This window comes from Pinus tabuliformis, chromosome 3_2 (genome assembly GCF_031772625.1).
Source record: "Pinus tabuliformis cultivar Carrire ecotype Pingquan chromosome 3_2, CPIR1, whole genome shotgun sequence".
Taxonomy (NCBI): domain Eukaryota; kingdom Viridiplantae; phylum Streptophyta; class Pinopsida; order Pinales; family Pinaceae; genus Pinus; species Pinus tabuliformis.
This window is the reverse complement of record NC_142302.1, coordinates 283,619,385-283,646,994: the sequence shown is the minus strand read 5'-3', so window position 1 is coordinate 283,646,994 and position 27,610 is coordinate 283,619,385. Positions and strand designations below refer to the sequence as shown.

Genomic DNA, 27,610 nt, shown 5'->3' with positions numbered 1-27,610 from the left:
GAATAAAATGATTACCAATTCTGTTGATTTCCTAAGCTGTTCAGCGTGCTGTTTTTCCAAACTTTGCAGTAAAATCTGTATTTCTTTCTTCGAATATCCAGCTGACTCGATTTCCTTGCGCTTCTTTGACCATTCCTGTATAAATAAAACATAATCAGCAATGACAGCGCGCGCGCGCACACATATATATACTCATTTCCCGTCCCAGTTCCCGGTATTCTGAAATGTGTAGACATACCTGAGCTTCGCGGAACATGTCATTAGAATAAGGATGCCCTCCATTTTGAGCAATTATAACATCTATCTGCTTCAGCAATTGCTTTACTTGTTCTCCTTTCACCGCTTCTGATTTGGTTTTATTATCGAACACGACCATTCTATTACTGCACTGCCGTAAAAGATCCTGCACGCATCTACATAGGTTAAACGTTTACATATATGAAATTTAAACAGGTCATTTTAGTAGCTTAGCTAATACATAACATCTAATGATATATGTGTGAGAAAATAAAAAACATATTATTAAAAAAAACTAAGGGCAACAAAATTATTTTTCGATATTCATATTTTAAGTTGTGTAAACCGGTGTGTTTGTGTCGGGGTAAAGTTTTGATCTATTCAAATTCCATGTTTAAATATTATATGGAGAAATTAAGAGTAGGAGTCAAGTGTCTGGGTTAAATCACATAGTCTTCGTAAAAACATCAGGCATTTAGGAATATAGTACTTCCATCTAACATTAATTAGACCTTTCTCCTATTCAATATTTAAATTAAAATAACAAAAAAGAGAGTAAAGAAAAGACACATTTACATAGCTAGAAAAAGACTCATTTACATAGCTAGAATATCAAAGAAACTGAAGAGCCTAGGAAATTGCTGCAAAAAGACTTTTCAGGAATAAGGTAGAAGCAAAATAGGAATTTATACCATAGCTACTAGCACTTTAAACTTCAGCCGGCAACTTGAATCTAACGAAAAGGCGGCTATTTGACATTATGAGTCAATGAGAGAAACATATAAGGTCAAAACATGGGTATGCCGGAATGTGCTATAGAACAAAGAAAGGAGCCAAAATAAAATGGTGGCCTTGTTTATTGATGTTATAAATTTGTAAAATTGGTAGTTTTCTGAGTGTAAATAAATTTTAAAAAACCAAAATGTTGGAGTGTTTAATTGTTTTTTAATGGTGAAAATAGATTTAGTACATTTAAAAATTCTGGGCACTCAAAATCTTGAATTTTGACAACTATAATCCATATTTTCAAAAATTTCTACAGGATTTTATCATAATCCTAACATAATATTTATTATTTTCCAAACTAGATTGTAATTATTTTTTTAAACTAGCCCAAAATAAAATAATATAATGTTTCACTTCTCCTGTTTTCTTTGCATCAATCGTGGTTTAAGACGAAAAGGCTGTACTGAATGAATAACTATTTATTTAGGCATATGGTATTATCTTAATAAAATTCACTTCCCATCTCGGTATGGAAGTCGAAGGACATCGCTGATTTTCTCAAAAACAATGCTTGCAAAGAGAGTTCATTACTATGTCATTTTTTTGTGAACATCAATTACAGAACTTATATTAGGAGATAATCCCTAATCATGAAAATGTTAGAGAAGAACCTTTTGGTAAGAAAAGTGAAAAAACTAACCTGAAGCATAGGTGAGCTGTCCCGCAAGTACTCTTCTATTGACTGTTCATTGTCAGCCAACTCGTCACCCCCAGTAAAGACAACCACCATGTAATTGATAATTTTCTCACCAAACAACGTTTGCAAGGTCTCTAAAGTGCTCGCTTCTTCTTTAGAAAATCGATTTTTAATGGAAAGTACCAAAAGAACTCCATGGAGTCCCTCTTTTGCCAGGTCGATACATTTGACAATTTCTGGGCCTAGAAAGTCTAGTGTGACAGCAGGGTCAAAGAGACCTGTAATGGAAAGATTCTTAACTTAGTTTATTGTTAGTATTACAATATTTTATACAGTAAGACAATATATTCATAGTACAAACTGCACACTACAAAATCAAACCGTGGGGCAAACGATGCTGAAGAAAACAACCATAATAAAACACCTAAAAGTAATAAAAAAATAGCCTATAAAGAGCAAGTTGAAATTTGCTTCCAAATACATTTAACTCTGCATAGGAGGTGATGGAGTACACTGGACAAACTAACTCGTTTTAAAGATTATATTTTAAGAAAAAATATAATCATATTTATTTCGTTTACAGGGTGAACAATTTGTTTCTCTGAGTAACGAAGTATAGTGGATTTTTGAGTAACGAAGGATAGTGGATTTTTAATTTCTATTAAGAATCACAATAAAACCTTTATTATATTTTTAATTTTTTTTATTGAGTATTTTATTATTTTAGATTTCAGATTTATGATTAATACATTAGTCCTTGGAATTATATAAATGCTAATCAAATTAATGAAGGCACCATCTATAGAAGTATAAACAGGATGTGCTACGGGAAACCCACTATGGGAGAATAGTCATCTAAAAGGTCATGCCTATGCTCTACTTTCTTTTCTTCATTTACGAAATGCAGATTAAAAGAAAGGGATACTCACTATGGAGTTGACATGGACATTCTTGCATGAATAACTACAGTGAAATATTACAACTACCGTAAAATATTTTACCTCTTATATTACATTGCAGTAGCTCACTCCTAGACACTCTATTCAACTTTGGAAAAATATAGAACCCCTTGTGTCTCTAGTGGCCTAGTGTTTAACATTCCTTGGTGGTTGTCATCCAGGGTTAGGGCTAGAGATTTTGCATGTCGGGTTAAATATTTTGCATGCCTCAACCCTTAATTAGTGTGAAGGTTTTAATTCCTCCATAATATGCTTGAAAGTCTACACATAACTAGCCTTGCATGAGAAAGTAATCAGGTTTGATGTGCCATCCACTTGGTACCATAATGGTTAATAGGTTTACAAGAGGCATAAACCACTTGGTACCATAATGGTTAATAGGTTTACAGGAGGCATAACTTCCACATACAAACTTAGATTGAGGTGATTTCCACATCTTGGAAATATGTTGATGTGTAAAACAACATTGAATGATCAAGAATTATGATTGCAAAGTTCTTACCTCAAGGAATGTCATTTGAAGCCTCAAATTAGCTCTAGAAGATTCCAAATTCCAAATCATCAAATTGGTACATACCCCTAAAATGGGAATTGTAGGCCAATTCCTTTAGTTTTTCCACCTAGAAAATGTCATGATAAATGACACATTATATAATGATTAGTTATAAATAATAACTTCCCATTTAGGCCCAGTTTTTTGTTCCCAAAATCGTTTATTGAATGAGGTGAAAAAATGCTTTCCTATAATTTCTCTGTAGATTACCATTTAGCCTTTGCAAGAAGGTGCTCTTTCAATTCAACCTAACAAATTTCATGCTTCCCTTATCTACTAGTTCTAGAACTAATTTGCAAAATTATATCTTCTACCAACTCTTCCTAAAATTCTTGTTTTATGTCCTCTACGATAGGTAGGACATACTCCTTTGTTTCATGATCCAATGTGGAAGGTTCGTAGAGTTTTGAGATTTTCCAATTCACTATTCAGTAACTACACATATATGGGGGTAGAGTCAATCTATAAGAGTTATCATCCACCTTATTCAATACCTCAAAAGGACTATCAGCTAGAGCCTTGATCTTATAAGGAACTTGTAGCCTTTTATTTATTCAGATGTAACCAAACTCCAACTTCCACCTTGAATTTTTTCTCAATTTTATGTTTATAATTGTTTCCTTGTAATGGATCGATTAATATTTTCAACAACTTTTTCTACTTTCAATGGATCTATTTTGATGTTTTTAATCAATCCTACTTGTTTCCCATATACAACATCCAAGGAAAATGGGACAAGTTACCAAACACAAGCTTCAAAAGGGGACTTACAAATATCAATATGGATTTGACTATTATAAAAGTGTTTAAGATAAATCAAATTGTCATCAAATGACTTTGGCTACTTCTAGTTATAGTCTCTCAAAAGTTGAATCAATTTTATATTGACTAATTGTGTCTGAGCACCTACCAATGGATGGAAATATGTGGATCTCTTCAATTTAGTGTTCATCTTCTACAGAAGTGTAGTCTAAAAGAGATTGATAAATCTAGTATCCCTATCTAAGATATTTTTCCTTATACCAAATTTCATCCAAACGTTTTCAAAGAACAATTTTTTTGCCTCTTTTCCTTTGATGGAATAAGACTTGACATTTTACTAAAACTTTCAATTACCATAAATAGATAGTCATGTCTATTTATAATTGTTAGCAATTCACCCATAAAAATCCATGCAGATGTTATCTTAGGGTTTAGTGGTTATAAATAACAGATGGTATAAGCCTTGATTTTTATTATTAAGATTATTCATACAATAAAGTATGGATTCCCTAATAAATTGAGCCACATGTTCTTGAATTTTCAGTCAATACACATTCCTTTATAAGTTGGAAACCATATTTCCAATACCAAAATATAGTACAACCTTGGAGTTGTGAATCTCTTTGATAAGTTACAATATCTTAACTTTAGGAACATAGATCTTGTCTTCCTTGTAGAGTAGCACATTTTGGAGATGATAGTAAATATTATAGTCACATTTTTCTAAACGAATTTAGCCCTATTGAAACAACTTGTTAAGGTCCTTGTCTTCCATATATTCCTCTTTGTATACGATATTAATAGTGTTCCCTTTCTTATATTTGATTACTAGATGATTTTTTTAGGAAAACCGCATCAACTTGTAGTGTTTTGTTTGTTGAAGCTTACTTTAAGCCTACAAATACTATAGTGATTGGTGATGAGTGCGAATAATGGTTTCCTTACCCATTAGATAATGCTTCCACTTCTTAAAAGCTTGAACTAGTTCATGAAGTTCTTTATCATAATATTTTAGTTCATGAATCCACCATGAAACTTTCCAAAATGATAGCTTATAAGATTACATATGTTCATTAATATTTCTCTCATAGAAAATCCACTTGCATCCTACTCCACTTCAAAAGAACTCTACAAATTAGGCAATGCAAGAACTAGTGCTTAATTGATGTTTCATTTAAGTTCATTGAAATCTTTGTAACAATTCTTTCCCCACTAAAAAATATCACTATTGGTTGTTAAAGCATGAAGTGGTGTAGCTATAGCTAAAATGGATGATATAAAATTTTGTAGGTATTGTGTTATCCTAATAAATATCCCATCCTTAGTGATGTTAGTAAGAACTAGCCACTTATGATGGTCTCTATATTGATGAAATCTATCCTAAATTCCCTTGCACAAACCACATACCCTAAAAAAATGATTGTTAAGAAAACTCACATATCTTAAGGTTATGCATCAACTAATTACTTTCCGAAGTTTCTAACACCTTCATGAGATGTCAAATAGTATCTTCTAAGCTAGAGATATAAACCAATATATCACCTATGTACACTATCACAAGTGAATCTAGAAAAGGTTGTAATGCATTATTTATTGAGTGCATAAATGTAATTAGTGCATTACATAAAATAAAAGATGTTACCATCTCTTCATGTAGACCTTTCATTGTCTTGCAAGTATTCCTCCAAGTTTCATTTTCTTTAACTCATACCTACTAGCATCCTAATTTGAGATCCAAATTGGTGAAGTACTTAGGAGGTTGCAATTAATCTAATAATTCATTGATTTTGGGAAGCAAGCATTGTTTTTTTTTTCTGGTCATATTAATTAAATCTCCATAGTCAATACAAATTCACCAAGTTCCATCCTTCTTTAGTATTATGAAGATACATGACCCCAAAGGTGAGGTACTTGGTTGAATTACTCCTGACCTGGCAACTACTACAACAATTCCTTCACTTTGTCTACTTCTAGGATAGACATTTTTTACAACCAAATATTTGGAAATGGGGAATTAGTTCACAACTATATCTCATGCTCTACTTCCAATCTTGGTGGAAATACTCTATAAAGTGTACCCAACTCCACACTATCTTCCACTAACAACATTTTATGCTTTGCACACACTAAATTTTTGTTTTTTCTTTATCCTCGCTCATATAACTCATAAAAAATAACTTTGATACCATTTGATTAATTGTTCCCTCCATATGCACAAGATGAATTCCGCAAATTCTACATTAAGATATATGCAAATCATGATTAATTAGTAAAAGCATAAATATAGCATAGCCATTAAATGTTTAACGTAAATTGCCATATATAAAATACACATGAAGATTTGCATTAACACATAAATCATAATAGAACACTTATATTAGTGAAATCCACGAACTGGTTCTTGAATAAGGATGCCCTTATTCCCCTTCTAGCCTCAAGCAGTATTATAGGCCACCCCTAAGTTGGGGCTATAACACCACAAGCCCCAGAATGATCACTCTATCACTCAAACCAATACATTATGTTACACAATTACCTTACTAATACAACCATCCCAATCACCATTTTTCTTTTCCACCTTAGCTCACACAAGCCAAGATGGGATACCATTTCTCTTCAATTGTAAGCTATCTAGGAAAATATCTATGCTAGGACACTAGAGATGATCCTACTATAATTTTTCACTAGATTCCACATGTAACTTAGTTTCTATCATGTTTATATAAGTTTCTTACTCCCAACACACCAGGAAACCATATGAATCAATAAAATGAGTAGGTAGGAATGAACAACCAAACCTACCCTCAACTCACAAATTCCTCACTTTTATATTCATGGCCTTAATTTGACACATGCAATTATCTCAATTACTCCCACATAACCTAAGGTTTACTTTTAATAGAGTTAATGAAATTATAGTTATACTAACTAATATTTATCTTTATCTCAATTACTCCCACATAACCTAAGGTTTACTTTTCATAGAGTTAATGAAATTATAGTTATACTAACTAATACTTATCTCATGATTTTGACTTTGATGCTTATAAACCTCCCTAACCACTCTTGTTTCCATTTTCTTGATTCATACCCCCCATACCCTTTTTGACCCTATGTCATGTATCCAATGATCTTGTCTATTATTATCATTATGTACAATAATTTCATTACATATTGTGGCCCTATCATCCAACCCAATAACCTATATCTTTGTCATGTACAATTTTCATTAAAAAATCAAAAGTATTGCATTCCCTTGAAGGGAAAATTTTAGGGACTAATATTCGCAGGTGGGCGAATTTTCCACCTTTTTTTCAAAAGAAATATTCATTAATTCCCATTAAAAAAAAATGATATTCCCACATTTTATAATATAGAATTATTTTACCTTAAAAATCTCCAAAATTTTATATAGACTAATATAAAATCATTAGAAATCTAAATATTTTTACAAAAATATTGCGAGACATTTTACAATTTGCATATTAGGTATTAGTAAGATTCACCAAGGTTTCTAAACATTAAGATAAACTTCCATCCTTAAAACTTTCCTTGTTCCCCTCCCCCTTATTTTTTCATTTTCTTTAATGCACATACTATGTAGGGTTTACTATATAAATTATACCTACACAAAAATGATCAAAACGAGTATGAATTTTTTCCCACATATCCTCTTCGAGCTCCCACACAGTGTTCTCAAGGATATAATAGTGATAACAACTCCATCAAGCCTTTACCAACCCTATGGATTTGTTCCAAACTTCCTTCACATTTTTTTCTAGGATATACACTAGCTCTACTTGAAATTCCCTTTTGGGTTCAACCTAAATCATGTTCCAATCAATAGTGAGGTTAGGGTCATCTACATGATTTTTCAATACTATGGGTATGCATGCAAGCATGCAAATAATGCAAGTTCATACACAACTAGACCAATCTTACAAATATCTCAAATAACCCACAAATTTCTTATCCTAGACATTCTTTAATTTTTATTTGATTTTCATTATTTGTTCTTCCATTTCCTTGAGCATATCTAACCCAGAACTACTTTTTTCATTCGATGATCCCAACTCACTAGAGTATTACATTTCCAACCATATAATTTCTTGTATGGGATCACCTTTAATGGATCCTAATACCCATTATTATAGGAAAATTCAACTACGTGTAAATACTATTCCCATTTAGATGGTTTGTGTGTCACCTGCATCCTTAGAATATATTCAATGAATTGAATTACCATCTATATCTACCCATTTGACTCTAGATGATATGATTTAATGAGGTTCAAATTAGTTTCAAATGCCCTAAATAAAAATTTCCAAAAGTTTGATGTAAAATTTGGATGACTATAAAATGATTTTTTAGGCACTCCATGTAACCTAGTAATTTCGCTCATGTATATTTATGTAAAGCTGGTTGTGTTATATGTTGATTTTATTGGAATAAAATAGATATCCTTAGTGATCTTATCCACCATCACCATAATGGAATCATATTACTTCATAGTCCCATAAAATTTCTCTAATAAAATGAACCGGAATGAATTATCACTTCCAATTTGGAATGGACATTGTATGTAGTAGTTTAGTTTGATGCCTATGCTCATCCTTAACATTTTGGCACTTGAAAATCATATCTATATAATCAGCCACTTTCATTTTGATACCTAGCCATAGGTATTGATTTTAGAATGTTTAAATTGTCTCTTCATACCCTAGATGCCCAACATAGGGTACATATATAAAATTCACTTAGCACTATTTTCTTTAACTCCTAATAATTTGACACATAAATCTTTCCTCTATTCATAAGGATTCCATCCCCATTCAACTCATAATTATTATTGTTGTTTTAAATTACATTTTGTAGCCTTTATTTAATTTGCAAGGACAACTGATTTGAAATTTCATCCTCTAAAATAATGACTTTTAAATCAAATTTTCTTATACTTATGGCTATAACATGTATTCTTATAATGCTTACATAATCCACCTTCTTTTCTTTTCCACTTATTTTCTTTGTTTTTAATTTGTACTCATAAATAAATTTTAGTCATTTCATTTTCCTTGCATTTAGCATTGGTGGCTCTTTTTCATTCCACTATGATATATTTGCAACTCAAACCTCCTTCACATGAGGTAGTTTCGACATATTCTAAGGGCATGCATAAAAAATTTAACTCCAAGTCATGCATGGCATAATTATCTTTGCACACCTTGCATTTCCTAGATCCATAAAAGATCTCATGGCCAATTTGCATAAGTTATCTATCAACTAGTTCCATGTATGCATCAACGCACACAACAAATTCCTCATTCAAAACAAAAAGTTTGAAAATTGGTGCTCTTATCAATAAATTCTTTAATTTTTCAAATATCTCCTGACATTTTTCTTTCAATTCAAATTATGTTCCCTTATTTTGAAAAGTGATGGGATGAGAAATTTTTGAAAGGCTTTTAATAGATATTATGTAGTAGACTACAATTTCCATGAATATCTAACTTCATTAATATTTCTTGGTTTTATCCAACTACTAATTGATTCTATCTTCTCTACATCCATAGCTATAGCTTCTTTTAACATGATATTCCCAATGTAATGGATCTAATTTTTGTAAAAAGGAACATTTAGTAAGTTTGTCATATACTTGATTCCCTCTTAATACCTATAGCTCCATCCTTAATTATTTCTAATGATCTTCCTCTAATTTGGAATAAGCCAATATGCCATCTAAAAATAAAATGTAAAACGTATCCAAGTATTGTCTAAAAATTCCATTCATTATCTACTCACATAAATAATAAGTGCATGGTACTTCCATAAATTCATAGTGTCTATATCTTGTCCTAAAGGTTGTTTTACTTATGTCCTCTTATTTAATTCTTACTTGAGGGTATCTTGATCTTAGATAAATCCTATAAAATACCTTGGTTCCTTCTAACTAATCACATAAGTCATCTACCCTTGGCAAGAGATACTTGTTCTTGACTATTACCTTGTTCACTTGCCTAAAATATTTGCACAACCTCAATCTACAATCTTTCTCCTTAACAAAGAGAACAACGCCTCCCTAGTGTGATGCACTTGGATATATGTACCCTTTCTTTAAAATTTCATCTATATTCACTTCTAATTCGTTCAAATCTAGCGTACTCATTCTATATTGATTTTTGGATATTGGGGTAGCTCTAGGAAACAAATTGATAAAAAAATATAAGTCCCTCTTTGGCGGAAATCTCGTATTTTCACCAAACATGTCCTCATTTTCTATTATAAGTAGGTGGTATTCAATACTTGGTACCTCTTGACGGTGCTGGAACCACCAACAATCAGGGGATCACCCTGGTATGAAGTCCCAACTAGATCTCACAGTGTCTGGTGGGGAGTCCCATTCAGTATGATGGCCCAGTTGCCATTATCTTAAGGATTTACCTCAACGCTTGTTTGTCAGCATAGAAGAGTGGTCTGCTTTGTCTTCTAGAAGTGAGGTTCATGTGCCTGGTGAGTATAAGTGTCACTAGTGTCAATGGTTCTTTCACTACAGAGGGAGAGGGTGAGAGTGAGTCCCAAGTCGATTGGGAGAAGTCCCAACTCTGCTAGGAACACACAACACAATATGACATGCATAGCTGCCGATGGAGCAGTCTACACGGATGTGGTAGTCACAATACACAAGGGAAGATAACATGTATAACACTCAATGGATTAGTTTACACCAGTGCAATGGTTGTTACAACAAGTTTTATGTGAAAGGTGTGTTTGATGTCTGGGAAGATAGCCACCACGGGTGAGACAATGTTAACCACATATACATCACATTTTCATTAATAGATTATGTATTACAACAAGTGAAATAGCTCAAATGTGAAACAAAGGTTAAGGAAACATGCATCACAAGTGTCAAAGATTAGTCTTACAACAATTATAGTACATGTGTCAAAACGTGTTGGCCTGTTAGTGGGCTTTTGAATCAAGTGAAAGTTCCAAGACATATCGTTACACCATACATCACTAACCACGTGAGTGGGGCATTGGAGCCACTACTTACTCCTCAAAGAAAATATTATAGACTGTCTTGGCTATGTGGGAGGAGATGAGGTGAAAAAGTCCTTTGCATGTACAAATGAGGGGGTATTTATAGCCAAGGGTGAAACTAACCCTTGTGGCTTTTCGACTACCCTCATGACTATTTGACTTCCATGAATTTTCGATGTTACATGACTCTTTGTACAACAAGTGGGTCTCTTGGAATTCCACGTTACATTACATTAATAGACAATATGGCCCACAATAAAGATTTTGATGACATGAATCATAACTTCACTCAACATCACAGTGATGGTACCTTCGTGCTACTATTGGTGTGCATGTTGAGATGCAGTGCTGCTGGGTGATGGATATCCTCATGGTGTGTCACAGCTTCACCTCCATATGGCAAAGTGCACAGAGTCTTCGATGGTCGTTGGTTCGCTTGATGTTGTTTTTGCATGTTGCTCCTTTCTTGTATGTTGGAAGGCTTGAGAGGTTCGTCTGTTTGTGAAAGGTGCATGTTCATTCGTTCATCTGTCCATGAGTACATCTTGCATGTTTTCTCATTTGTCTTTCCACGAACACACCTTTGTGTGATCATCCATTCACGAGAACCTCTCTTTGCATGCATCATTTGTTCGTCCATTGGTGAACCTGTCCTTTTACATGTGCCCCCCTTCATTCATCTAGTTCATCATTGCACCATGTTTGTTTGTGTACCTATTCCTACAGTCACTCATGATGAAATGACATCAAATACAAAAACTGCCTATTCTACCATGATGCATGATCATTTCGGATACAGGTGATTGGGAGAGGCAACAAGGTTACGAGGCGGGATGGAGGCTCCGGGAACTATTGATGAAAACTACGCAAGAGTCACTAGGCGATGGAGATGGGAAATCTGGATCGATAGTCACTGTTCGCGAGGTCTGGCCTAGCTGGAGGGGAAAACTGCGCATTTTTTTATGGGAACAATCTAGGCTCGAGGAAGGTTGGGCAGGAAAAATTTGTGCAGTTTCCAAAATGAGCGGGCAGTGAGGCTTGGCAGCAAAAACTGCATAATTTTTTGGAGGAATAGGCCGGGCTGCAGGGAGGCTTGGCAGACAGAAATTTTGCAATTTTTTGGACGAACTGGAAATTGGTTGTTGGGTCACTTAGCAGTAGAAACCACACAATTCCTGGAGGGAACTCGCAATTTGTTGCTGGGAGCTGCTGACGAGAGAAATTGCACTAATGCTAAGAGTCCAACCTGCTAATCATCTGTGCGCAATTTCTGAGCTGAGTGGATTGTTGGGCAACAGATGTCCTGCTCATGAAAACTACACAATTTTCTGGATGAGCAGTCAGTCGACTGTCGGGAGGGCTGGCTAGAAAAATTGCGGAATTTCCTAAGAGAGACAGGGATAGGCACTGGGTCTCTATCTGACCTATCTTTGCAATGTTTTCAATGAGTAGAGCGAGCAATTCTTGCAGCCTTTGTGAAATTTTTCAGGGGATTCAATCCCGGGGTGGCTTCCTGGTCAAACTCTTCAGTTGACCAACATGGAGACTGATTGATTTGCTTGCTAACAGCATAACCTTAAATGACTTGATTGGTGCTCCTGCGTTGTTTTGGGTGACAGTCAATAGAGTCGATGGTGGGCTGATGGTTCAACTATCATAGGGAAGTTTGGTCGTCAAAACTTCAACAAAATGACTAAGTGTGTGAACGACTGGAAGATGCATATGTGATCTTGCAAACACACACTTTCATGACTTGACGATGAGACAACTCAAACCATCCAGACATATATGTACAACATGATTGACCGACGATGTAGGCGACAACCACGACACTTGTGCTTGATTTTTGGTCGACCATGATGACTCTTGCACGACAGTGAATGTGACTCCATGTGTGAGTGCAATAGATGATTTCATAGTGAACACAAAAAGTACACATGAAGCGAAGACTTTGAGCATAACCAAAACATGTTCGCAAGCATGACCTTGACATCAACATGCAATACTTGGTGAAATGAACAAGCAAGGAGAATGCAAAGACTCATGCTAGCTCACGGAGTGAACCCAAGTGCATGCATTGATCAAGTGAAACTCTCAAGGAAGGCTCTAAAATTGGGTACACGCCAAAATTGTGGAGGGTGGTTGTAGCCGCTACAACACTTGGTGACACATTGGTAGACTTCCAGTTTCTCTGTTTTAGTTCATTGCTATCACAGTGCCTTGGTCTTTCGGGGAGTATTGAATCGTTGTGTAGGTTACTTTGACCTCTCTAATTACCCCATGGACATACATGATTCACATTTTCCCAACTTAGTCAAACACAATCAAAAGTTTTTCTTGATCACATTGTTTCGAATTCGGGAAGGGTAGTTTAGCTGGTGAGTTGAAGATTTTCAGAGTATGAGTTTTCATCTCTGGTGTTTCTCTACTACTAGCAAGCCTAGATAGTACCCCGACAGAGTCACGCAGGAACACAAACATGGCTCCACTACCAATGAGCCTGGTCAATACCCCAATGGAGTTGCATGCTTCACCTCTTTCCGTAGGAAGCCTTTCTCCTTTTTTGGCTTTGTATTTTTCAAGAGGACCATTCATAGGCACTTATTTATTTTTGGGGCGGAAGAGGGATCTCTAGTTATTGAGAGTAGAAAAGGTTTTTCCTTCAGAGAAGCATGTAAGACCTCTGACATAGGTTTGATCATTTATATTTTCCTCTTCTTCGTTTCTACTAGTTGGATGAGCTTGAAAACACAGAACAGAAGGCTGAGTGTAGGCATGAGGCTTCCTAGTGTGGACATAGGTTCATGGTTGGACCAAAACTACCTTTGTAGATGGCTCATATTTTCCATGAAGACTTCATTGGCCGAAGGTTGTAACCAATAACAGAGAAGACGGACACAAGATTTTCTAAGTGGTTGTAGTGTCACAAGTGTCTTCAAATTTCAACCACATACTTTATTCAAATGTTGGAACGTAGTAGTTGGTAGCACTCATTTCCAAAAACAAAAATAGCAATATATCATTCAAACAAAACAAACGTAAACAAAAATAGTAATTAGAACAAACAAAGTAAAATCAAATATAGTAAGCAAAGCAAACAAGATGAATACAACAAGAAGTAAGTAGACTATGTGATTGCAAACGATACATGTGTGGATCAAGCTTCTCATCGACTGTGTATAGACCAATCCACAAGGACTCGAACTTCGTATGTTTGCTCTTGTCTTCATGGGGCTTATCCCATTTTAGAACTAAGTCTCCAACATCGAAGTTAGCATTCCCTACAGACTTCTTATCGAACCATCTCTTGATACAGTTTTGGTGGATTGTGAATTTTTGCTTTTTCTTTCATCGTTTCTTCCTGAAGCTTATGGAGAGCATCCATCCTACACTGAAGTAGCTGGCAAGGCTTGCCTTGGGATTCCTAGGAAAGTTGAACTGTAGACAAGTAGATATTTGGTGGAAGGATGACTTCTTTTCCATAGACATGGAAGTATAGTGAGGTATTTAGAGAAGGCTTTGGTGTTACACGGTCATCCCATAATGAATTCGTCAAGGCCGTATGCTAGTTGCACTGCTCAGAGAAAACGATCTTCTTGATTATATGGATGAGTTTTCTATTCGTGGACTCTGTGAGACCGTTTTCTTGTGGGTAATAGTTAGATGAATGCTTTAGCACAATACCATTCTATAATGAAAATTCATAGAGTTTCAAAGACCAAACATAAGTTACATTATCAAAAAAAAGTGATACCAAATTGTCGAAGTTTGAGATGATGTTTTGTTGGAGGAAGCTGATGACCTCCTGGTCATTCACTTTTTTATGCAGAACTACTTTTGTCCACTGCGTGAAGTAATCAATTGTTGTTAGAATGTAGCGATGTTACTTTGAAGAATGTGGGAAGATTTCCCTAATGATGTCCAGTCCCCACTGTTGGAATGGTTTGGTCACTGCAATGGCGTGCAGTGGGGTTGTTGATCTCTGTGTTCTGTTGGTGCATCACTGATAGTCTGGGCATTAGCAGGCATAAGCATGTGCATCCTTGAATAATGTGGTCTAGTAGAAACTGGCTCGTATAATTTTGTGCGCAGTGGTGTTTCCTGCAAAGTGACCCCCGATGGGTCCGTCATGTAGTTCTTGAAGTACCTTCTCTCATTCATGTGCCTGTAGGCACCTTAGAAAATCTCCATTACTGTGCTTCTTGTAAAGCACTTCGTGCACCGACAGATATACCAAGGCTTTAAGGCACAATTGCCTCTTCTATCTAATGGAAAAGTGAGAGGGTATGGTGTCGTGCTCAAGGCACTGGCGCACATCTGCATACCAAGAGGTTTCGTCCTCAGTGGGTGTGGCTTGCCTTATATCATACATCTCAATTTCCTACTCCTAGCCAGCAGGCTCTTCTTCACTCTCTGGTGCATATACCGCTTCAGTTGTAAGTCTGCAGATCCCATGTCCTTTGATCGTGTGAACTGACTTGATTTCAAGATCATACTCTTGCAAGCCTGTCATCCAGTTTGCACGTCATTCACCCAATTTTTGTTGTACAAGTAATGTATGAACTGCTGGGTGAGGGACGAAGACTATGCAATGGTGCTTTAGCGAGTAGGGCATGAAGTGTTTCATCGCCTTATAAATTACATAAGTTTGCTTGTCAACAAAGAGATATTTGAGTTCTAGTCCCTACATTCTTGTCCTCATAAAGGATATTGGGTGTTCATCATTCATCTCATCCTTCTAAGTGAGTGCTACAGCTAATGAATCATAGGAGGTGAAGGTGTATAGCAGGAAATCCTTCTTGAAGTCTAGGTTGTAGAGTGCAAGCATTTGTGTAATGGCTTGCTTGATCTGGGTGAATGCATACTTTTCCCTCTTTCCCCAGTTGTAGACTACATATTTCTTGATGATGTCCTGCATGGACTTAACTATCTGCGCATAATCTAAGATGAACTTCTGAAGGAAGTTTATCTTGCCCAAGAAGGACTACATAGCTTTCTTGTTGACTGGGTAAGGGATCTATGTAATTGCCTGGACCTAGTCCGGATCCACCTTGATCCTGCTTTTGGCGACAATGTGTCTGAGAAGGTTCCCCTCAGACATTGTGAAAACACTCTTTTTGGGATTTAAGGAAATCTCATATCTCCAACATTGCTCAAAAATGTTCTTGAGATGGCGATGTGGACTTCTCATCTTTTTTAGAACACAGTCACATCATCGAGGTATACCACTATGCTCTGTCCGATGAGTCCATGAATAGCGATGGCCATGGCATGTTGAAAGGTTGTGCCTGCATTCACAAGACCAAATGACATTCATGTGTAAGTGAACGTACCCCACTTGGTACAAAAAGTAGTTTTAAGTCTGTCAGGCTCTGCTACCAGAACGTAATTGTATCATGAGAAATCGTCAAGTAGAGAAAACATTTGTGCCCCATATACTATTTTCAAAATGTGGTCCATAGACAGCATGAGTTAGTTGTCTTTGTCTAAGGCATGGTTTATGTTCTGGAAATCGACGCACAAGAAATTTTTCCCAGATTTCTTACGTACAGGAACAAGATTTGAAACCCATGTGGAATGACGAACTTTGTATATGATATGCGCATCCAATAGCTTAGTCAACTCTTTCTGTATGAGGGGTTCAAACAATGGATGTACTTTCCTCAGCTTCTGTTGATATGGCTTGGCCCCTTCTTTGATCGGGATGATGTGTTGGATGATCTGAGTGTCATAAGTTTTCAGATCATCATATGTCCATGCAAACAAATCTCAATACTGTTTGAATAAGAAGACAAAGGCTTGCCGCTCTTTTTGTGTACAACATGTACTAAGATTGACAAACTTCATATCTTTCTCTATTCCCAGGTTTTTCAGTTTGTGTCTCCTATTGGAACTATGGGTCTTGCTGTTCCTTGGCCCCTGAAAATGTTCTTGCAAGTCATAAGTATTTTCCAATGTTTCCACACTTTTCATGATAAGGTGGCCTTTCTTGTCACCAACTTCTTCTTATAGAGAGAACTCATGCTCATCATCATCTATCAATGCGTCTTTGAAGACGTCAATGTTGGCTATGAAATGCAGTATCTGTTGATCATCATTAAACACTCGTAAATTAGTTATGTTATTCGGGATAGATTGTTTGTACAAAATTTCAATAGTAAATCTATCCCTAATTGGTGACATTCTTGAATCTCCATTTGCTAGAGCATTGGCAACTACATTACATGTACATGGTACAATAATGATGTTAAATTCTTGGAAGTTTGAGATTAGTCACCATACCTCTTGCTGGTAACTTTTGAGATGTTGTGCCAAACAGTGAATGGTGTTATGTACCTGCCATACCACGTTGATGTTGATGGCCTTCTGCAAGCCTAACACGAGTGCTTCATACTCAGCAACATTGTTCGTGCACTCAAACTCCAAGCGACTTGAAACCAGATGCTTCCTTTTGTAAGGGTCGATAAAGACACATCCGGCTCCTAAGCTGTCCTGTGTCTTTGATCTATCAAAGTACATGGTCCACAACTTGTCTATACACAGACTGCTTGATGTTCCAGTACTAATTCTACTACTATTGATGTTACTACTGCTACTATTGGTACAATGTACTGTACAAGTTTCATTACCATCAGTTGGGCAAGGAAGGAGTCCTAACTGTGTGTCTCGTGGGGTTGGAGTTGGTCGTGTGGGATAACACCCCAATGTTATTTCTAGGAGATAGTTTCCAAACATGAGTTCTGCAGCATTTTCCCTTATACGGAAGCCACATGTGAGACTAGTCTATAGCAAAATATTCATCTAGCTTGTTGGACCAGTCTCTGTTGAGTAGTAGACCGTATGCTTTCGGTATGTCCACAACCACTATTTTGATGCATTGGTGGACTCCACCGTCATGAGATAATCGGATGATCATGTCTCATAGTTCACCAATGCTGGTACCGATGTTCAATCAAGTTGTATGATTCACGCGGATGTGTCGCTCCATTGTGCATTGATCTTTCTCGCAATGAAGAGTGGCATGATGTTGACTGCCACACCAGAATCAACCAAGTAGTTGTGAACATTGCAATTAAATATTTCAAATGATAGCAGGAATGGAAGGCAACTTGAGATTGTGTCTTCCATCAAGAATGTGTTGAGCATGGTGGAAAGTGATCCAAGAGGCGTACTAGTTCCTTTAACGGTATAGGTTGCATTGTCCATTTCTGTTTGTCCCAATGCACGCAACAGGATGTCTCGCTGACTCTAGAGCATGGATAGCTCAAAAAAACTGACGTTCCCTTGATTTTTCTTCACGTCATCTACAATGTTGTATTCTAGAGGAAGTAGACTCACTGAGGTGTCCCAGGTAGAATGGATGTTCGTGTCGTCTGGCGGAGTGTTCTGTAGCTTGCTGCTCATGGATGTACCATTGTCCATCATTGTCTTCTAAGACTTGTTTTTTGTTTTCTTCTTTGGGGCAGCTAGTGGATTGGCCTTCCTCATTAGTAGTCTCATCTTTTCTTATGCTTCCCCAAGTGTAAGGGGAGCCCCTTTACTCCTAAGATTGTATCAGTCATTTTTTTTGGGGCTACTTCTCGATGTTCATCTTCATCAAGTGAGAACTCTTCATCATCATCAATGTCTTTCGACTTCTCCTACATATTGTTTTCCACATTGAAAGTATGACTGCATAGAGAGTTCGTGACTTGCTTCGAGTTCGAACAAGAGTTCTTGGGGTGATTTTCTTCATGGTATGAACAGAATTTAGGATCTTCACACTGTCGAACTTGGAAGACAGAGCTCTGTTCAGTTTTTGGAGTGGGTCAATTGCTGCTTGATGAGCTGCTTGCCTATCTCTACCTAGGTGGATGGCTACTTGCAAATGTGTTAGTTTTCCATTGTTTGAGCTCAGACACTTCCGTAGTCAAGTTCTTGACAAGGCGAGTGAGGGTTTCAATACCAGTTGCTTCATTATCTCTGCCCTTGATCGCCATCGCTCGGGACTTCCTGCTCTCATATTTGGAGTCCTTTGCTGATTCATCATCCTTGATGACTCCAATTGCGTGTAGGTCTTTCTCAACAACAATAGCCTCTTCACAGTTTTCTAAGAGTGTCGGTTTCGCAGCTTGTTTGACGAACTGTGCAATGCTGGTTGCCAATGCGAACATGTAGTAATCAATAGTGGAGTCATGAGGTTTGGTGTCTACTACAAACTTTTTCAATATGTGTGTAAAACTTTGATTGAAGTCTTTTACCTTTTCTTTTCCCTCCATCTTCAGGCTTCCCAATTATTTGAGTAGCATGGCTGGGGTCTTGTCATCAACAAACTTTTCAAAGAACATGTGTTTGAAAGCACCCCAATTCTATATAGATTTCGGACGAAGGCTGTGATACCATGTAGTTGCACAAACATCCAAGGTACATTGAAACAATCTACATGCTACGTCGTCATACCGTACCTCAAGGGTCTGCAACTACAGGTAGAAGTTTCCCAAGTGATCTTCTGCCTTCACTGTGTTGTCAGGGTTGAACATGATGTTCGTTCTCTTTGCTTGCTTTGGAATCTTGTGTAGAACATCTGGTAGAGCCAATGGTCCCTGAGTCATCCATTCCATATTTGGGTCAGCCATCTCTTCTTCTTCTTCATCCTTATCCTCTCTTTCAGAATCTAATGGTTCCAACTTTGGGTCCATTGGTTCGTCTCCACCTCCACCTACTCTGTGGCCTTCCCCTCCGCCTCCTATACTGGAGTCCGATCTCAAGATCACAAGAGTGTCTTGTTCACCTTACCAGAAGATTGGGCATTCCTCTCCATATTCAATAGCTTCTGGGAGACCTTCAAGTGTGGCAAGGAATACATCTTCCACCAATGATACAACAACTACTATAGGAGTGGATTTTTGCTTTCTTGATGCATATGAAAAATGTTGTATGCCTAGGATCTATCTGACTACGAAAAATGGAGCGAAGTTGATGATACAGAATCTTGTGTTCAATCCTAGGAGGTGAGGAGTAACCAACTGTAGAGTCACGTGTAGGTGAGATGGAGTACGAGTTACTGTATTTAACAGATGGTTGATGAATGAGTGTGAGAGGATATTCATCCATATACAACTGGCTTCCCTCCTTCTAGTGCCAGAAATGTTGATGGTGCTAGACCTACCAACATTCATGGGATCACCCTGGTATGAAGTCCCAACTAGACGTCAGAGTGTTTGGTGTGGGAGTCCCATCTATTATGATGGCCCGGTTACCATTATCTTAAGGATTTGCCTCAACTCTTACTTGTCAACACAAAAGAGTGGTATGCTTTGTCTTTGAGAAGTGAGGTTCACGTGCTTGGTGAGTGTAAGTGTCACTAGTGTCAATGGTTCTTTCACTACAGATGGAGACGGTGAGAGTGAGTCCCAATTCAGTCAGGAGAAGTCCAAACTCTACTAGGAACACACAACACAATAGGACATGCACAGCTTCCAGCAAAGTAGACCACACAGATGCAGCAGTCACAACACACAAGGGAAGATAACACGTATAATACTCAGAGGATTAGTCCACGCAAGTGCAACAGTTGTTACAACAAGTTTTATGTGAAAGGTATGTCTAATGTCTAGGAAGGTAGCCACCATGAGCGAGGCAACGTTAACAACATATAAAAAACATTTTCATTTGTATATTATATATTACAACAAGTGAAATAATTCAGATGTGAAATACAGGTTAAAGCAACATGCATCACAAGTGTCAAAGATTAGTCTTACAACAGTTACAATACATGTGAGAAAATGTGTTGGCTTGTTAGCAGGCTTCTGAATTAAGAAAAAGTTCCAAGACAGATCGTTACACCATAGATCACTAACCCCATGAGCGGGGCTTTGCAGCCACTACTTCTCAAAGAAAAGATTACAGACTCTCTTGGCTATGTGGGAGGAGCTAAGGTGAAAAAGTCCTTTGCACGTACAAATGAGGGGTATTTATAGCCAAGGGTGAAACTAACCCTTGTGGTTGTTCGATTACCCTCATGACTATTTGACTTCCATGAATTTTTGACTTTACATGGCTCTTTGTACAACAAGTGGGTCTCTTGGACTTCCACCTTACATTACATTGATAGACAATATGGCCCACAGTAGAGATGTGGATGACATGACTCATGACATGACTCAACATGATAGTGATGGTACATTCGTGTTGCTATTGGTGTGCATGTTGAGCTGCAGTGTTGCGGGGTGATGGATGTCCTCATGGTGTGTCACAGCTTCACCTGCGCATGGCATAGTGCGTAGAGTCTTCGATGGTCATTGGTTCTCTTGATGTTGCTTTTGCATGTTGCTCCTTGCTTGTATGTTGGAAGGCTTGAGAGGCTCGCATGTTCGTGAAGGGTGCATGTTTTTTTGTTTCTCTCTCCATGAGAAAATCTTGCATCCTTGCTCATTCATCTGTCCACGAGCATATCTTTGCATGATCGTCTATTCGCAAACACATCTCTTTGCATGCATTGTTTGTTCGTCTGTTTGTGAACCTATCCTTTTGCATGTGCTCCTATTCATTCATCCCATTCGTCATCATGCCATGTTTGTTTGTGTACCTGTTCCTATAGTCACTCATGACAAGATGACACCAAATCCAAAAACATCCTATTCTACCATGATACATGATCATATCAAATGCAGGTGATTGGGAGAGGCAACAAAGTTGCGAGGCAGGATGGAGGCTCTAGGCACTGCTGATGAAAATTGCACAAGAGTCACCGGGTGATGGAGATGGGCAATCCGGATCAACAGTGACTATCCATGAGGTTCGGCCCAGCTGGAGGACAAAACTGCATAGTTTTTTAGGGGAACAGTCCAGGCTCCAAGAAGGCTGGGCAGGAAAAATCTGCACAGTTTCTGGAATGAGTGGACAATGGGTCTTGGCAACAAAAACTACACAATTTTTTGGAGGAACAAGCCAGCCTGTGGGTAGGCTTGGCAAACAAAAATTGTGCAATTTTTTGGATGAACTAGTCGAGAGTTCGCCATCCTAAACTGCGCAATTCCTGGAGGGATCTGGCAGTTGGTTGTTGGGTCACTTGACAGCAGAAACTATGCAATTCCTAGAGGGAATTGGAAGTCTGCAGTTGGGAGCTGCTGGTGAGAGAAATTTCACTGATGCTAGGAGGTCAACCTATTGATCATCTCTACACAATTTCTGAGCCAAGCGGACTGCTGGGCAGCAGAGGCCCTGCTCATGAAAAATGCACAATTTTCTAGATGAGCATGTAGTCGACTATCGAGATGGTTGGCTATAAAAATTGTGCAATTTCCTAAGAGAGAGAGGGACGAGCACTAGGTGTTTGTCTAGCCTGTCTATGCAATTTTCTTAGTCAACAGAGTAGGCAATGCTTGCAACCTCTGTGCAATTTTTCAAGGGAGTCAGTCCCGGGGTGGCTGCCGGGTCAAACTCTCTAGTTGACCAACATGGAGACTAATTGATTTTCTTGTGGGCAGCACAACCTGAAATGACTTGCTTGGTGCTCTTGTGCTATTCTGGGTGACAATCAATCGAGTCGATGGTAGGGCAATGGTCCGGCTATCAGAGGGGAGTCTAATCGTCAAAAGTTCAACAAAATGACTAAGTGTGTGAATGAGTGAAAGATGCATATGTGATCTTCCAAACACATGCTTGCATGACTCGACGACGAGACGACTCAAACCATCTAAACATATATGTACAACATGACTGATCAATGATGTAGGCGATAAGCGTGACACTTGTGATTGATCGTTGGTCGACCGTGATGACAGTTGTGTGACAGTGAATGTGACTCTATGTGTGAGTGAGACAAATGATTTCATAGCGACCACAAAAAGTACACATGAAGCAAAGACTTTGAGCATAACCAGAACATGGTTGCAAGCATGACCTTGACATCAACATGCAAGACTTGGTGAAATGAACAAGCAAGGCGAATGTGAAGATTGAAGCGAGCTCATGGAGTTAACCCGAGTCCGTGCAGTCCTTAAGTGAAACTCTCAAGGGAGGCTCTGAAATTGGGTGCAGGCTAAAATTTTGGAGGGTGGTTGTAGCTACTACAACATTACCTCATCCTTAGCTTCCTTTCCCATATGAGTTGCATAAACTTGACACCCTTTTCTAAAGATCTACTTCAACTGTATGGTTGATATTTCTAGGATGGAAACAGGTCTTGGAACCTCTTAGACCTTCTCTTCAGAGGCTTCCTTATTAGGAAAAGAAAATTCCTTATTGGAAAAATCTATGAAAGGATGAAACTTTTCCAACCAATTCATGCAAATAAGAATGTCGTAAGAACCCAAATAAATGATGTTTAACCCATAAAAAATTATGGGATTGTTACCTAGAAAAATGGATGATCCCATGGGAGAAAACATGTCTCCTACATTTAGAAGCTAGCCAGTTAGAAAATCCTTGGTATTCCCTTCTTGATGATGGTATGCCATGTACCTCTTCCATTTGCATCAACGATACATCTCTCACCATCCGAAATTGTGAAAATTTCATCTAGTGCAGAACTAAAAATTATTCTCCTAATTGTAAATTTAATTATGCAGTTTATTGGCAACAACAAACAATGAATAAAATCACAAACTACAACTATCACCATAAAAAATATTGTGGAAAGTAAAATACTGGAAACAGAGAAATTCTACCACACACACAAGAATTTTGACACAGTTATTTTTGGACAATTCACCCCGGAAACACCCAATGTGGGAAAATGAGTGTTGAAAATGAAGGTTTTATTATTATTCTTTAACAAAAATTGTGAGTGCAATAATTTAGATCCTCCACCCACAATATAATATGAAGAAAATACTGGAAAAATTATTGCGAGAAATTTTCTCAACCCATAGCTAATTTATTCCCTTGAAATTGCCTTAGTAGCCACACCCTGATCCTTTTGCATCAACCTCTATGCAGTGCTTGCACAAACCCTTTGGGAATTTCATCCTTCCTCTTATTTCCTCTCTCAGAAACTGAAACACTTCCTCATGAAACACTTCTAACCTCCTCTGCCACTTGCTACTCACCCACTAGCTCTACCTTCTCTGCTAAGTTTCTTTTACTGAGAAAATCAAACTACCTAGGAAATTGAGTATTTTTGCTGGTATATAATCCATCACCACATCAATGCCCTCTTATATCTTCTGGTTGGGACTCCAACAGCCAATATTAAATGTTAATTGATGGTTGGATGATTTCTAGATTGATTCATGTGAGACTCTAGAGAATTCTCACCTTGACTTAATTAATTCTGGTTAATTAATCAGTTTTCCTAAGTTTAGACTTAGGAAAAATTAAAAAATAGGTTAATAATTTAATTAAGTCATCTCTAGGTGGAATTTCCAGAAACTATTTATGGGTTTCTGAGATCTCATGTTTTATAGCATCTCCATCAAATTACATGTCTAGAACACATATGGTGCTACAAAAAACTAACACTTTGCCTTAGAGAGGACAATGTTCATTCTAGTACTTCACAACCTATCACAACACTCTATCTCTTTATCATCTCCTGTCATGTTGTTGATGTCTAGTTGTTGTGTCCCACCAAATACTACAAAACATCAATGATGTGGTGCATCTTTGTTGTCAGTTGGCCCTGCTGAAATGCTACCAACACTCCATTTGCACTACAACTCCCTCTCATCTGTTGTCATTGCAACTCCAATGAATGTAGTTGTAATGAATGCAACTGAGAAGTATCTAAAATAATTTGTCCCTGCTACTAAAATTTGTTCTCCACCATATCCATTCGTTCTTTGAAATAGATAAACTTAGCTCTCCCTAGAGTTTTCGTGAGTATATCTGCAACATGCTATTTTGTGGGAACATACTATAGTTGGAATGCGCCACATTGTACACAATCTCTCATGAGATGGAATCTAATATCTATATTTTTTTACCTGTCATGAAACGCAAGATACTTAGATAGCCTGATGCAACTCTAATTATCTCAATAGATACTGGTCACCTCCATCGTCTGCCTGAACAAACTTACTATCAGCTTCCAAATCCATATATCTCCACACATAGTTGTGCTTTCTATCATGTACTCCACTTTTGGAGAGCTCAGTGCTACAAAATTATACTTCCTACTACACCACAAAACTATCCCTGATCCAATGTTGAAGCAATACCCCAAGGTACTTTTCCTATCTACTAAACTGCCTGCCCAATCTGCTTCTATGAACCCACATAGTCTGACATCATCCCCTCGGGTATATCTCAACCCATACTCGAGTGTGTCACACACATACCTGAGAATGTGCCTTGCTATTTCCAAATATACCCTCTTTGACTTTACCATAAACTAACTGAGGGTATTGATTGTGAAGAAAATATCTAGCCTAGTGTTGACCAAATACATAAGATACCCAATAAGTTATTTATATGATGTGGGGTTGACATCCTTGTCATATGATGCATCTATCTTCTTCCAGTTGGTGATCATGGGTGTAGACATGGGTCTACAATCCTACATTCTAAACCTCTTTAGAATATTTATAATGTGTCTTCCTTGTCTAAGGAAGATCTCCCCATCCTTTTGGCACACTTCCAACCCTATGAAATAGTCCATCAACCCCAAATCCTTCATATCAAACTTTGCTGCAAGGATTCTCTAGTAGTGCTCTATGAGCCTTAATGATCATGTCAAGAAGAGATCATCCACATACAATACTAGGATGAGTGCCTCACCCTCTACCATCAAATAGTAAAGGTTGGGATTTGTGTCACTCTTGACAAATCCCATATATTACAAGTAGCTATCAATTCGACCATACCATGCCCTAGGAGCCTGTTTAAGTCTATATAGAGCTTTCTTCAGTCTAAGCACATGAGTGCACCTTTCATGAGTCTCAAAGCCCTTTGGATGTTCTATGTACACCTCTTCCTCTATCACCTCATTCAAGAATGTTGTCTTGACATCCATCTAGTGAATCTTCCATTCTATCTCAGCTTCTAGGGATATAACTGAGTGTATAGAAGTGTGTCTGGCTATTGGGGTGAAGGTCTCCTCATAATCTATCCCTTGTTTCTATATAGACCCCTTTTCCACAAACCTAGCCTTGTATTTTTCCACACCTCCATCTGCAACATACTTGATCTTGTAGATCCATCTATAACCTACAATTGACCTATCCTCGGGCCTTGGCACCACCTAACAAACATCATTCGCCATGATAGAGCTATAATATTCTACCATGGAATCTACCCACACTTGATATTGTGCAACCTCCTGAAAGCTGGAAGGTTTTGCAACCTAAGCCACCAATGCTTGGTACTTTTCAAGTTGTCTACTATGTCTCTTGTTTGTCCTAGGAGATACAATAAACTCCTCTAAATCTCTCAATGTTTGGCAAAATTATCTATTAGCTCAACCACTAGTGGTGGGAGGTTTAATTAGCTCCTCTTGATCCTGCATTTATTTCTCTGTATGCTGTGAACTCTAGGGATCTCCTGCACCTGAGGAAATACTCGTACTAGTCACTATACTCAATCCTTGTGACTGTCCTATTGCTCGTTCCAATAACTGACCGTATGGTTGCCCCTAATGCTAGACCAAGGGAGCATCTCTTGACTAATTCTGATCACCTACAGGCATTTCACGAGATCTTCGAAAGCTCATCCCCCCATGAACTTCATGTCTCATCTAAGCACAATCATCCTACTACTAGGATTGTAGATCATGCATACCTTTGACATTTCGTTATACCCAATGAGAGGCCCATTATCTATAGTCTGATCCAATTTGGTATGCTTTTCTTCTGGAACGTGGAAATAAGAAAATGCTTCCAAAGGTATTGAATTGACTAACTTCTAGTTTCTTCCCTGTGAAGACCCCTTTTTTCGTTTATGTTAGAGTCGGTCTAGTAGCCCTCCACCAGAGATCAAAGCTCTTTGCATTTCATGATTAGGTGTCCCATCAGTGTGATCATGTTGCATTCCGTTAGGCATGCCATAATCCTGGTGGAGGTAGTTTGTGTCTTTTTATTCCCCTCTTGTTTGGCACTGCTGGTTCAGATTTGCTTAAGTTAATAAAATCTTCAAAAGGTCATTCATCTTGTTTTAAGTTTCGAGGTCTTAGGTCTAGGGTTGAGTCAATTTTTGTCTTGAGAGGTCATAAAGGACCAGCAAGCCAGAGGGATGTCCTTCATTAAACATCATTTCAATAATTCTCACTATTGTACAGCAAAATTTTCACCTTGTTTTCAAAAACTCTGTTTTTGAAAAACAATGGTCATTATCTCATTTTTGTAAAAATTGTCAAAATTTTAAATTCTTCAAATGTTGAAGCGCAGCCTTGGTCTCCTTTGCCAAAGCATCTTAGAAGCTATCCCTGCAAAAATTTTCAGAATAAATCATCATTTCAATCAATTTTTTCAAAGAAAGGAAACCAGAAGTCAGAGCCAATTAATTCAAAAAAGTGTTAACACTCAAACATTATAAAGTGGGTTTTGGGCAAATAAAAATCTAAAGGAAGCCTATAAAAGCACATCACTCTTCATTAGCAACTCATTTGCGTCTCACAAGCTAAGAGAATCCTTGCAAAGGTTATTTTAAGAGTCATTGAACAAATTGGGCAGTTTCAGAGGCGCGCTACGCATCAAGGAGGGCGCGCTACGCATC

At 37.6% G+C, this 27,610-nt stretch overlaps 1 protein-coding gene across 1 annotated transcript in view; it reads right to left on the bottom strand.

Annotated features, from left to right (window-relative positions):
• LOC149180729 (immune-associated nucleotide-binding protein 9-like) overlaps positions 1 to 27,610 on the bottom strand; it is a 176,497-nt gene that overhangs the window by 83,608 nt on the left and 65,279 nt on the right. Inside the window, exons 2-4 of the mRNA XM_089416249.1 lie at positions 1,664 to 1,938; positions 239 to 403; positions 16 to 135 (exon numbers count right to left, since the gene is read on the bottom strand). Coding sequence (XP_089272375.1) covers positions 16 to 135; positions 239 to 403; positions 1,664 to 1,938 — 560 coding nt within the window. The remainder of the gene's footprint in view (positions 1 to 15; positions 136 to 238; positions 404 to 1,663; positions 1,939 to 27,610) is intronic.